Source organism: Pan troglodytes, chromosome 19 (assembly GCF_028858775.2).
Source record: "Pan troglodytes isolate AG18354 chromosome 19, NHGRI_mPanTro3-v2.0_pri, whole genome shotgun sequence".
Taxonomy (NCBI): Eukaryota; Metazoa; Chordata; class Mammalia; order Primates; family Hominidae; genus Pan; species Pan troglodytes.
Genome location: NC_072417.2, coordinates 35,364,706 through 35,378,998, shown reverse-complemented (window position 1 = coordinate 35,378,998; position 14,293 = coordinate 35,364,706). Strand labels below are relative to the sequence as shown.

The 14,293-nt window shown below is 37.1% G+C and overlaps 1 protein-coding gene across 50 annotated transcripts in view; it reads left to right on the top strand.

The window, feature by feature from the left end:
* RHOT1 (ras homolog family member T1) overlaps positions 1-14,293 on the top strand; it is a 109,709-nt gene that overhangs the window by 68,050 nt on the left and 27,366 nt on the right. For 28 of the 50 annotated variants that reach the window (XM_063799662.1, XM_016932038.3, XM_016932037.3 and 25 more), the window contains one exon: positions 12,947-14,054. The exons of 3 other annotated variants lie outside the window; for them this stretch is intronic. In XM_063799662.1, the coding sequence (XP_063655732.1) occupies positions 12,947-13,064 (118 nt within the window). In that variant the 3' untranslated portion in view covers positions 13,065-14,054. Of the gene's footprint in view, positions 1-1,020; positions 1,135-9,378; positions 9,517-11,073; positions 11,218-12,946; positions 14,055-14,293 lie in introns of those variants that run through there. 19 more of the 50 variants (XM_016932032.3, XM_016932036.3, XM_054670061.2 and 16 more) reach the window with 5 other exon arrangements.

The following is a 14,293-nucleotide window of genomic DNA, read 5'->3' as shown; positions in this document are numbered from 1 at the left end:
TATTCTTGAAACCATTTATAATTATAATCTGCTTTTAAGTACCTGGAGTGTTTATTTGAAAGAACATGGTTTCTAGACATGAGGATAATAACCAACTTTAAGAACTCAAAGGAATGTGGAAAAGAGAAAAAGATCTGTAGTACTGTTTTTTTAGGCCTTTATAATTGAACCAAAAGCATGAAGTAATCCTATAAAGTAATACGCTTTTAAGAAAGAAAGAGAAAAAAAAAGGATGCGTATATTCCCTCAAAGCAATAATCTTGGAAGGTTGTATTCTTATGCTGATCATGCTACCTTTGTTCAAATCAGTTTTACATTTTTTGAGCATTTAAGAGCTGAATACTAATTTGTACCTGATGTCATATGTGCATTAGGTTTTTGAAATCATTTAAAAGTCATTGGGAGCTGGGCTTGATTAAGATCAAGCTAAATATTCAGTTTTGGTTAGAAATGGGTCAGTTATTTGGCTCACCATTGGACACTCACTGAGGGCTAGACTTTAACTGTATCAAATGACCATAGTTTGTATCCACCAGCAATATAGTGGATGTGTCTATGAAACAGTGAGTTTATTTCTTCTGTGAGTCAGAAACTGATTTTGAAGGCATTCTGAGAGTTTCAGTGATGTTTCGAGCACTAACAGCTCTGGAATAAGAATGCAACCATCTCAGGTGACTGCTTTGAAGGGATCACCACACCCATTTGGTGGCAAAGTTCTGCTTCTGTGCTTTAGCACCTTGTAAAGTAGTAACATAGACAGATTCTCTCATGATGACTGACAGAAAATGCAAGGCTAGTTCAAACCAAACAACACTCAGGTGCTCCAGTGTTGGGAATCGTTGAGTTGGAAGAGATTCTAGAATTCATCTGGCCTAACCTCCTGTTAGAATGCCTTCCTGCAAGCCTTCCTGAGAGAGTGCTGTTTATCTGCTGATGGCTTGCCTCATTGGAAAGCATTTTTGCTTTTGCTTTTATTATTTTTTTTAACTAAATGTTTTCCCTATAACTTTCTCTCTTTAGTTTTAGTTCTGCCCTTTAGAACAACATACGACTATCCTACTCCCTCTTCAACATAGCAATCCTTCAGGCATTTGAAGACGGCCATCATGTCTCCCCTAATTTTCTCTTCTCCAGGTAGAACATCCCCATTTCTTTCAGCCTTTTCTTAAATTAGATGGTTTAGTGAACTTATCATTCCTGGTTGTCCTCATCTGAAAGCCCCTTAGGTTTTCACAGTACCTCTTAAAAGGTGCCACCAAGAATAGAAAGCAGTGTTGCAGTTGTAGTGCGACTAGTCCAGAACAGTGGGCAGCTGTTTTTCACAATTAGGACAGCATCTGTCTAGGGCATGAATTAACTTTTTGGCAGTCCCATCCCACTGTTGACATATATTGTCTTGGGGCTAATTAAAGTCAGATGTTTTTCATATGAAGAGACAGATGTCCCCTCCTTTCTGATGTGTATTTGACATTTTTTAGTTGATGCTTTAAATCTAAATGCAGATACATATATATCTCTATTAAATGTCATATTCTTCTTTTTGATCCATTTGTTCTAGCTCAGTCATTTCAAACATTATTTCTGTCATTTGTCCCATTATATATTTCTCTAAGCATTGTGTTATTTGCAAATTTGGTAGATATGTACTGTTTTTCAAGTTACTGATAAAAAATGATGTTGAATACCCAGAGGTTGGAGAGAGAGAGAGTGCTAAACTGAGCAAGCCCTATAGTATTCCACCAGAGAACTCTTTGTCAATGACAGGTTCAAAATTCTTGGGGAAGGATTTTTCAGTCAATGAAAAATATGTTATTATCCAGCCCACATTTTGTCTTCCTGTCTTATCAGATATTTCATGAAGGATTTTTCTAAAATCAGTATATAATTTCTTCCATATTCCTCTGATCTACCAATACCATAATTTTATCTAATTAGCAAGCAACATCTATTTGATGTCTTATTTTGGTGAACTCACCTTGGCTCCCCGTAATTGCTGATCACAAACCACCTATTTTATTACCTATTCTAGAAACTCTTGATTGTCCATAATTACAGATTGATTCATTGTCTGTGTCCCTGGTGACAATTTTATTCCTAGATTGGTTTAATTAGCTTTCAAATAAAATTGATTTAGTTAGCTTTCAAATGAAATAGGACAGATGTGCATTAAATGAATACTATTGTGCATAGTAAATTATACAATGGCCCTCAAAGAGAAATCAGTACGTTTTGGTCATATCTATTTATAAACTGGTAGTAATTTAATGGTGATGTCAGCACACATCCTGACATCTGGTAATCAAGAATGGAAAGAATGAAAACGACAAGTAGAGGAACCAGTATACTTTTCAAACACTCCTTCCTTATCCCCGTTAGTATTTCAATCATTTATTTAAGAGAAGTACAGTGGAATTTTAGGGGCTGCGTATTGGAGTTTCTTCTAGTTTATGAAAGGTAAGTAAGATAGGTAGGTGGGGGCCAAAAACTCAGTGCCCACAGGTCCCGGATGGATACTGTAAAAGAATGAAGGTGGCCAAGTATAAGAAACAAGGAGAGGTGGGGACTGTGACAGGCACTGTCTAAAAGAGGCAGCCACCACTCAGCTCTGGCCGTTTGTTGTTGTACAGGTCTGGTGTTGCCAGGTTTTCTGGTTTTACAAGAGACTGGAAATCAAGGCTTTGGTGTGAAATTTCCAGATAGTTAGAGATTAGCAATTAATTAACAAATTTTTAAGTACTAATCAGAACAAAGCATGTTTATAGTCCACCAGCTTGCAACCTCAGTCTTAAGGTATGGCCTAGTCAAGAAAATAGAGGCCAAGGAAAAGGACACATAGAACGAAAATGTCTCTGGTCCCATCACCACCACCACCACTTTACTCCTTTCCCATGAAAAATTTGAAAAAGTTATTGGGTGGTGGGATGAGAATGGAACCACCTTTCCCTGTTACTTCTCAGGTTTTGGCAGCTGTTACTGGTTGGTCACTATTGGTTTCCTGTGTTAGACATATCCTAATGTTAGGCACAAAAAAGATTGATTGATTAAGTAAAAGTCATTTAAAATTTTTTCACTGTATTTTATTCATAGGGAGGGTTCTCACCTAACACTAGGTCCTAAGTCTTTGTTTTTAGATATCAGAACTACCATGCTTAGTGTTTGATTTAGAATTGTGAAAGAGCAGTTCTAAAAGGCTTGTCTTTTTTTTTTTTTTTTTTTTGAGATGGAGTCTCACCCTGCCACCCAGGCTGGAGTGCAGTGGCATGATCTCAGCTCACTGCAACCTCCACCTCCCAGATTCAAGTGATTCTCGTGCCTCAGCCTCCGGAGTATCTGGGACCACAGGCATGTGCCACTTTGCCCGGCTAATTTTTGTATTTTTAGTTTCGCCATGTCTCAAACTGGTCTCGAACTCCTGACTTCAGGTGGTGTGCCAGCCTCAGCCTCCCAAAGTGCTGGGATTACAGCTGTGAGCCACCGTACCCAGCTGTCATTTTTATTTAAGTAAAAAGTTTCATTGAATGTCTACAAAGAATTAAATTAGTAGACAAGTATTGGTCTCAAATCAGCACATTGTTTTAGTGTGCTTGTAAAAATTTTGGTCACTGAAATAGAAATTACTACCAGATATGATACATGTTTGAGACCACATTCTCTTATTACCCCACTGTCCCCTAACCCCACCTTGATGTGATTTATTCATTCAGAGTACTTAATTTAAGTACCTGCTTTAAATAGGAACCTGCTGTGAACTGGGGCAAAATTTGAAAATGAAGAATATATGGAACCTGCCTTTAAGCATCTTTCTAAATATTATTTCTCTAAGAAAAACATTTTTTAACTTTGGTTATATTTTCAGTGATGTTAGTCCTTCATGCTAAAAAGGAAAGTGCTATATAACCTGATAATGAATTTAGGCAGTTTCAAGAGGTTAATTTCTGCATGTGTTTTTCCTTTTATGAGAAAAAAATTGTCTTTTTTCTTGAACTTATTTACTAACACGATATATTTTAAATATAGAAAGAATGAATTAAAAATTTTTATTTCCAATTTAATTGAACATATATTAACTTTGATATGTGACAGTAGTGTTAAACACACATCTATCTCACATGTAATCTTTCTCTTGGTAATTATGAGCTCACTCAGATCTGGATAGGTTTATGTTTTACTTTAGACTAATTTATGAATAACTGGAATTATTTGAATTTAAATACATGTGGAGGGTGATTAACATGTGGTCAGATGATTTTAATCTTTGGGACTGCTTTCATTTCAAGTGGTATAAATTACGTTACTGGAGAAAAAGACCTTTTGAATATATTTTAAATTTTAAATATCTTTTAAATTTGAAAGTGATTATATATAGATGAGCTTGATTGTTGGTTTGAACTACCCAGGATTTTTATTTATTAAGTATTTATTACTCTGACTTGAGAACACTCCTGCTTTGCATGAGAATGTTACTAGATTGTAGTGTATCGTGAACTTTAATTTGTCCTTTTTTTAGGTGTTTGTTTTCATTTGTTTGTGTAACTTAGTCATTTTTTGATACTCTCAATCTCCTTCCCAGCTAGGTTTTTGTGTATAATCTCACCACTTCTAACCTGTTATTTAATCAAATATTGCTTATTTTACAGTTTATTCTTTGGGCGTGATTTCCTTTGTGCATATTTTGGTTTTAGGATTTCTTTCATTCTATTTTATTATTTGCATTAGCCATATAAGTTGTTGGTTCATGTTACTTCTTAAGTTCAGTAGCAGCATTTTATTTTGACAACCAAGTGCATAGTTCACACCGAATATTTACAGAGACCCAAAAGTATGATGGATAGACATCATACCTATTGCATTTTTTACCCTATTTATAATGTATTTTTAGATTAAATATATGTGTGACTTTTAAGCCACTCATTAATCACTTCATTTACCCATATTGCTTTAATAATCACCCAAGTTCTTCCTTTATGTAGTTTGAATTCATTACTTAATATAGGAGCCCTTTATTGAAGAAAGGATTTTATTATTGTCAGACAAAAATGAACTGCTTTTTCATAGGATTGCCTTATGAAAAGGATAGGTTTCTAAAAATCTTAATGTTGTTAAATGTTGGAAATCTAAGAGTCTTTGGGATATTACGTTATAGTAAAATATTTTGTCCAAGGAAGTCCTGCTTTAGTTTCTTATGAAACTTATTTATTCCCTTGTATGAAGGTCCTTATAAGACTGTTTGTGAATTTCTATACATAGTCATATATTTAAAGTTATACAAGAGTTTATGTTATAGATTTTCATTAAGTAAGCTGCTGCTGCTTATAATTTTTAAATTTTTTGTCATTTGGTTAATATATTAAAGGACATGACAAGGTGAAGTTTACCTTATCTGATCTTTAAGTATCACTAGTTAACATATAGATATTGGAGCATTTCCTTTGTATTCATGATCATCTGTAAATTCAGATTCTTCTAATGCTTGGTGAAGCATTTCTTGACATTAGTGCACACCTGTGTCCTTTCCCAAAGTATGTTACTATTTAGGCGTGCTCAGTTAACAGCTTGCTTATGGTTTGTGTTGAAGCTGCTAGACACTGTGTATTGATTCCTTAACCTATTTTATCCTATTAAATATTTATCCTAATATATGTTTATCCTAATAAATATCCTATTAAAATATTTTATGCCTATTGGCTCAGTTAGGAGAATTGTCCTTTTTAAAATTGTTATTAGCAGTAGTGGCATTATTTTTAAAAGTAGATACAGAAAATACAGCCAGGCACCGTGGCTCACGCCTGTAATCCCAGCACTCTGGGAGGCCGAGGAGGGCGGATCACGAGGTCAAGAGATTGAGACCATCCTGGCCAACATGGTGAAACCCCATCTCTACTAAAAATACAAAAATTAGCTGGGCGTGGTGGTGCGCACCTGTAGTCCCAGCTACTTGGGAGGCTGAGGCAGGAGAATTGCTTGAACCCCGGAGGCGGAGGTTGCAGTGAGCCAAGATTGCACCACTGTACCCCAGACTGGTGACAGAGCAAGACTCCATCTCAAAAAAAAAAAAAAAGAAAGAAAGAAAATACTTCACCAGATTGAAACATTTGGAGAAACAAAAGCAGAGAGTCCAGAAGACTTTTTTTAATTTTTAATATTTTATTTTATTTTATTTTATTTATTTATTTATTTTGAGATAGAATCTCACTCTGTTGCCCAGGCTGGAGTGCAGTGGCCCTATCTCAGCTCATCGCAACCCCCACCTCCCAGGTTCAAGTGATTCTCCTGTCTCAGCCTCCCAAGTAGCTGGGATTACAGGTATGCACCACCACACCTGGCTAATTTTTTGTATTTTTAGTAGAGACGGGTTTCACCATGTTGGCCAGGCTGATCTCGAACTCCTAACCTCATGTGATCTGGCTTCCTCGGCCTCCCAAAGTGCTGGGATTACAGGCATGGGCCACCATGCCCGTCCTCAGAAGACTTTTTTTTTAAGTGGAATATTTGAAAATAGAAAAGGACCAAGTGCAGTGGCTCATGCTTCTAATCCCAGCACTTTGGGAGGCAGAGGCAGGAGGATCACTTGAGCTCAGGAGTTCAGGACCAGCCTGGGTCACAAAGTGAGAGCCTGTCTCTACAAAAAATTTAAAAAAATTAAAAAAATTTAAAAAAAGCTGGGTGTGATGGCTCACACCTGTGGTCCCAGCTACATAGGAGACTGAGGTGAGAGGTTTGCTTGAGCCCAGGAGGTCAAAGCTGTAGTGAGCTGTGTTTGTGCCACTGTACTGTAGCCTGGGTGACACAATGAGATCCTGTCTGAAAAAAAAAAAAAAAAAAAACAGAGCTGGGCACAGTGTTTCACACTCATAATTTGAGCACTTTTGGAGATCGAGACAGTAGGATTATGTAAGCCCAGGAGTTCCAGACCAGCCTGGGCAACAAAGTTGTATTAAGACCCCCATCTCTACAAAAAATCATAAATTAGCCAGGTATGGTAGCACGCACTTGGGGTCCCAGCTACATGGGAGGCTGAGGCAGGAGGATCACCTGAGCCCAGGAGGTTGAGGCTGCAGTGAGCTGTGTTCATGCCATTGCATTCCAGCCTGGGTGATAGAGTGAGACCCTGTCTCTAAATAAATAAATAAATAAAGACAGAAAAATTTACTGTAGTTTGGTGACCTCAGTATAGTTTTCAACTTGAGATACGTAATTACAAATGAGAAAAAGCTAAATATGGTATCTCTGTGCCCTGGTAACTTTAGATACACTTGTATTACAGTTATATTGGTTGTTTTAGGGTATTATCTTAAAAATCTATACCTGAGATATATATATGGGTAGAGTTGTAAAATTAGAAGACCATTCACATTAGTGCATTTGTACATCTCTTAGTTGTATTTTGGAAAGAATAAGATGGGGAGATGAGAGGAGTGAAAAATAGGAAATTCAAATCCATTTCTGAGAAATTGTGTGGGAAGACTGATAAAAATGACTCTCTGAGTGGAGCTCCTCTGAGTAAAATCTCTCAGTTTTGCTTCTTTTCAGTATTTTCTACTGAACTTTTCTTTTCCTCTGCATAATAGCTTACAGTCTAAGACAAGGTTAATTGATATCTGGGTAACAATTTCTGAATTCTTACCCTTCCGCTATGTTGCCCAGGCTGGTCTTGAACTCCTGGCCTTAAGCAGCCCTCCAACTTCAGCCCCCCAAAGATCTGGGATTACAGTGTGAGCCTCTGTGCCCAACCAGTTCATGTTTTTATATTCACCTTAAGTTGCAGAATTAATTAAAAGTATTTTGTATGGCCTTGCACTAAAGATATTCAGTGCAAAGGTACATAGGAATTTTGGCCAGTCTGCATATGCCTTGTGTGACTGTTCACAGTTCACACAGTTGTTCGTTTAACTCTTTATTACCTGAATTTTGCAACATTTTCTTCTCTCTGCATTATTAAGTAGTGGCCTTAATAAAACCCAAGTCCAGACGTGTTGGTTGGCTCCTACACCTGTGTCAAGGAGAACTTGACGTCTGATACATTAATGGGCCTTCAGCACTTCTAAGCCAGAAAGCCAACATCCCAGACACAGGAATTTTCACCTAAGAACTTGAAAGCTCTAACAAACTGCGAATGATTAGTTAGGGTTATATTCAACATTTAGTCGTTATTTCTAATGTTCTAAAAAGAGATACTGCTTAACTAAATGATCTTATTCCACATAGAGTAGGAAGGTTTGGTGATTTTGATATATCACTAGGTTAGAAAAAAAACCTTTATACATAGACACACGTACACATTTTTGACCTTGTAACATTTAATTCTGGAAAGTCTATCTTAATGAAAACATCCTAAATATAGAGAAAAATTTTATGTAGAAAGATAGTCTTTTTTTTGTAGCCACAAATAAATGGAGATAGCCAGGTTGGGCATGGTGGCTTATGCCTGTAATCCCAGCTCTTTGGGAGGCTGAGGCCAGGAGTTCAAGACTGGCCTGTGCAACATAGCAAGACCCCATCTCTACAAGAAAAATGAAAATTATCCAGGCATGATGGCACACACCTGTAGACCCAGCTACTTATGTGGCTAAAGCAGGAAGATCACTTGAGCTCAGGAGTTCGAGGCTACGGTGAGCTAGGATTGCACCACTGCACTATCCAGCCTGGGTGACAGAGCAAGACGCTGTCTCTGAAAAGTAAAATAATAAAATAAAAGGAGATAGCCAGCAATAGGAGAATAGAATATAATCCAGCTATTTAGAATGTTTCCATAATTGATGAAGAAGTCCATACCTTATAACACGTGTGAAAAATATATAGAAATATACACACATTGTGTTTGCAGCTGTGTAAAAAATACATAGAAAAAGTCTAAAAGGGGCTGGGCACAGTGGCTCACTCCTGTAATCCCAGCACTTTGGGAGGCTGAGGCAGACGGATCACTTGAGGTCAGGAGTTTGAGACCAGCCTGGTCAACATGGTGAAACCCCATCTCTACTAAAAATACCAAAAATTAGCTGGGCGTGGTGGTGCACGCCTGTAATCCCAGCTACTCGGGAGCCTGAGGCACAAGAGTGACTGGAAGCTGGGAGGTGGAGGTTGCAGTGAGCTGAGATTGCGAGACTGTCTCAAAAAAAAAAAAAAAAAAAAGTCTAAAAGGAAATACCTGACCTTTTAATTTGTTGCCTTGGGTAACATAAATGATTTTTTTTCTTACTTTGCCTTATTTTCTAATGAGTGTATATTAGCTTTTTTGTATTTGAAAATAAAGTAAACTTTAGAAAGAAAGAAAAACTGCAGTAAGATACTATAAGTTATTCTAAGATGATATTTTCTATAAGTCATTTTGAAAGAATTATGCTTTTGAATTGTGGAAGAATTATTTCTGCTTAAGTTTAGAAATGAGCCAGAAGCGGCCAGGCGTGGTGGCTCACGCCTGTAATCTCAGCACTTTCGGAAGCCGAGGTGGGTGGATCACCTGAGATCAGGAGATCGAGACCATCGTGGCCAACATGGTAAAACCCTGTCTCTACTAAAAATACAAAAATTAGCTGGGTGTGGTGGCATGTACCTGTAGTCCCAGCTACTTGGAAGGCTGAGGCAGGAGAATCATTTGAACTTGGGAGGCGGAGGTTGCAGTGAGCTGAGATCGCATCACTGCACTCCAGCCTAGTGACAGAGTGAGATTTCGTCTGTCTCAAAAAAAAAAAAAAAAAAAGAAAGAAAGAAATGAGCCAGAAGCTTTATGAAACTGTACTTGCCTCTGTTTGAAAACTGAAAGGACAAACATGAATTAGTTTTTGATACTTTTGGAATACATGTGAGACCACATTATTCTCTATTCAGGTTAAGCAATGATAAGCGTGCCCTCCATTTTAAATGCTTTCTCTTTTATAAATAGAGCCTGGTAGTGCAGCCTTTAAATGCAGGTGGTACAGGTGTAAAATAGTTCTGTAAGTAACTTTCCATGTCTAAAAGTGTCTTAAACAGCTACTGTAACATTGATGGAGCCATCGAAATATATTTTATAAGTTAATAGTTACCTTAAGTTTTAAACTAGCTGTATCTTGAACATGTATCTATATTGATCTTGAAATGCAAAAGAAAACTAAGCAATAAGGTCAGTCAGAATATATTATTTCATGTGTCTTAAAACACAAGGGAGACCAGCCTGTAGTTCCAGCAGTTAGAGAGGCCAAGGTGGAAGGATTGCTTGAGCTCAGGAGTTCAAGACCAGCCTGGACAACATAGTGAGACTTCATCTCTATCAACAAACAAACAAACAAGAAACCACAAGGGAGCTCTGTGAAACAGATATCTATATTTGAAGACTATTTATGAGAAATCATTTTGATTGATTTTAATATGATTATAGCTAGCTTAAATCCTAATTCTTTTTTCCTCCTAAGTTAAAAAATAAATGTAAAAATGTAAAAATAAGATAAAAAATCTCCATCAGTGCAGATGCATGATAATCACAGGGAGGCCAAAGATGAAGAGAAACCTCTAATGCACCTTTACCTACGCTCTGACTTTAAATTCTATGCATCTGCATTGACTTGGAGTTGTAAACTTCTGTTACTCTCATCATAGGTCCATGGCGGTCTGTGAGTTTGGGATGTTGGACTCAATTTTTTCACAGATATATATTTGTAGTTTTTGATAACCCAAAGTTATAATCATCTGTAAACTTCACGACTAATCGTTGTTAACCTCATTTCTGTTGAATACTTATGGTTACTACGTGTTGTCAGGTACTGCTTATGGTATTGGTTTAAAGGACTTGGTATTTCAGATGCACCAAGACCAGCCTCATAGGGATATTTGGAGAATGTATATAACAGCTTTAGGTTTCCTTGTCTGGAGTGGGTGTGTGTGTGTGTTTGTTAACAGAGTACATACAGATAGATTTTTTTTTTAAGTTTGGCAATTTGCTATAGAGTACATTTATTTTAAATATAGAAAACATGAGATCCATCATATAGGGTGGCAACTCAATTTATGTGTGGGATGCATAATTGAGAGATGTTATTTTGAGTCCCTTTTTTTGTGAGCTCTGCTGTGAACTGCAAACTGTGTGCATGTGTATAAAAGGTTAAGAGCCCGGGTAGCTGAGTGGGGTGCCATGCTGTTAGCAGACGACGAAGGCAGTATTACTCACCAGGTGCATGCTGTCAGCTCTGTAGAAGATTCCATCTTCATGGAGTCATCTCATGGTCCACTTTTTCTTGAAGCCAGGTAACATTTCCAATGGGTTGGCCTCGTTGGAGTTTTTCCAGCTTGAAAAACCTAAGCATTTTCTTCTCTGACTTTTTTTTTAATAAAATGCTGCCTGTTGGAAAAACTAACTTGCAAGCTGGAATGAACCTGTGATATCACTTTGCTTTGTAAGAAATAATTATGTGAGGAGTGATTTTTTTTTTTTCTTTAAATAGAAACTGGTGAGGGTGAGAATTGGAGTGTTGTGTCTTGCTTTGTTGTGTTAAGCATGGAGCACTCTGGCTTGTGTTGTAGACTTTTGTTTCTAGGGATGTACAGACTATTTTGTGATAACTAATCTGTTCTCTTTGACTATTACTGAGGCAAAGTAGTTTTGTGCAGTTTGAATTCTTGGCTCTTAACTCTTTTGCATATGTCAGTGCCTTGGTCTTTTAATGATATCTGACTTTTGCTTCAAATCTGTTTAACTTAGTTATAAAATAACCTAAACTAGACAGTCTCTCTAAGCTCTTAATTTTGTAAGTTTTCTTTTCTTTCTTTTTTTTTTTTTTTTTTTTTTTTTTGCGATAGAGTCTCACTCTGTCACCCAGGCTGGAGTGCAGTGGCACCGTGTCGGCTCACTGCAAACTCCGTCTTCTAGGTTCAAGCAATTCTCCTGCCTCAGCCTCCCAAGTAGCTGGGATTACAGGCACCCACCACCATGCCCGGCCACTTTTTATATTTTTAGTAGAGACGGGGTTTCACCATGTTGGCCAGGCCAGTCTCGAACTCCTGACCTCAGGTGATCCACCCGCCTCAGCCTCCCGAAGTGCTGGGATTACAGGCATGAGCCACTGCACCCGGCCAATTTTTTAAGTTTTCTACATCATCTCAATTGTGTTCACTTAGTAACTAAGACTTCAGTGACATTTAAATAAAACGTTCTGACCTTTTCTTTAGAGCTTTATCCTCTTCATGGTAAGCTGTCATACTTGAGACTCTTGAGGGTACTTACTGAGCATGCTCACAACTCAGTTTGTGGTACAGGCTGTCCCTGTTCTTGTCATGCATACTATGGCTTATTTTATGTCATTGCCTTTCAATCCATCACATTACGTTATGTCTGTTAGTTGGTATCATTATCACTGCCTGTCTAACACCAGGGATTGGTTTTTTTCTCTTTAATTAGCAGTAGCCAAATTAATGCAAACTGATAAATCTTCCCCTCCCCCTTCGGGTTTTTTGGGGGGGTTTTTGTAAATTTTTATGAGGCTCAGTGTTTCCAAAGTTGACTTTAATCATTTCTCTTAGAAAAGTATTGTCACTTGTCACTTAACTGCTTACAAAATAGCTTTCAGTTCCTGGGGATAGGAGATTGCACATTATTTAACCATGAATATGATCCTCAAAATTGTGGGAACACCGCCTTAATTTTCATTTTGAACAACCGCGATGGTATTATAAAATGCTAGATTGATTTGTCTAACTTCTTTATTTCCTGTGTGAAAAAAAGTTTACAAATTTAGATGTCTACTCCCACAAAGTAGCTAATTGTCTTTATTAGTATCTACATTGTGTCATTTTCTTAAAGTAATGATTAAGTAATTATATATATGGCTATATTGATCAATGTTTTTGATAAGCATTACTGTATGCAGTTAGCTTGACAAGTGTGCTAATACTTCCCTAAAAGTAGACTGCTAAATAACTGGTATAGGGTTTTCATACTAATCATGTTTTAAATAATAATTATATTTTCTGACTGCAGGCACGTGACACAAGCTGACCTCAAGAGCTCCACGTTTTGGCTTCGAGCAAGTTTTGGTGCTACTGTTTTTGCAGTTTTGGGCTTTGCTATGTACAAAGCATTATTGAAACAGCGATGATATAAAAAGAAATACTGTCCCTACCAAAAACAAATACTTTTATGTACATTCTGAATGCTTTAAGTTCTGCTAGAATTATTGAGATATTTATACATGCAGAGTTACTTTATTAATATTTGTAATTCATGCATAAGAGTATTTTAATGATAGTTATAACTGCAGTATTGGCTAGCATATGGAAAGAAAACAGCTAACAGCCAAACTAAAATGGCTAAATTCCAGAGGCCAAAAGGGAATATTTTGTAAATATATGTACATATTCAGGCAAGATATGGTCTCCCAAGCTGAGTTCTAGAAATGATGTTTCTAGACATTTCTAAATGGTATTGTTAGTGCTCACTTGGCTCACTCTTCTAGGTTTAAGTTAGCCCAGAGATTGTATTTACTCATGGATCACTTTATTTATTTCACATTTACTCAGAATGATCCTTTGGGTTCTATAAGGACATAAGGTACAATTTGCCATTGTCTCTCCGTTTTTAAAAACATACAAGTCAGTGTCAGCTTACCAACATGACATTTTTTCAGTCAGTTGTGGTAGGCCAGCCTTGAAGCCATCGCACAGTCTAGAAACTTGTGTAGCTGAGTGTGCAGCTCACCTTTAAGGGTGAAGTGAGGTAAAAGCAATTAGCAGAGGCGTTATCTATGTGATTATGTTGCTTCCTTGTCAGTATGTTGAATTTTATAGCCCTTTCAATGAAATAAAAAAAAAATTTGTATATTACCAATGTTTTTAGTTTAAATAAAGAGTCACCCTTACTACTGTTGAATTTCATCCCAAGTGTAAATCATTCTATAATGGCTGTGTCTGTTATAGTATATTACAGTAACTGCATGTGTCACCAAGTGTTCTATATCAGGCTAGGATAACCTAGAGGCAGTAATTTTTTAAATGATAAAATCTAATGAATATAAACTCTCATGATAAACCTATTTTTTCCATCATCAGCCTTTTCAAGTATTTAAATAAATAACTGCTGTGTACTGTGATCTTGAGTTCTTTTGTCATCTAAAGTAAATATTTCTGTACAGATGTGAGTGAAGTCCTCTGGTTTCTATCTCTCATATTGAAAATTATTCTGTATAAAAGGAATACTCAGCCGGGAGTGGTGGCTCAATCGTGTAATCCCAGCACTTTGGGAGGCCGAGGTGGGTGGATCACCTGAGGTCAGGAGTTTGAGACCAGCCTGACCAACATGGTGAAACTCTGTCTCTACTAAATACAAAAA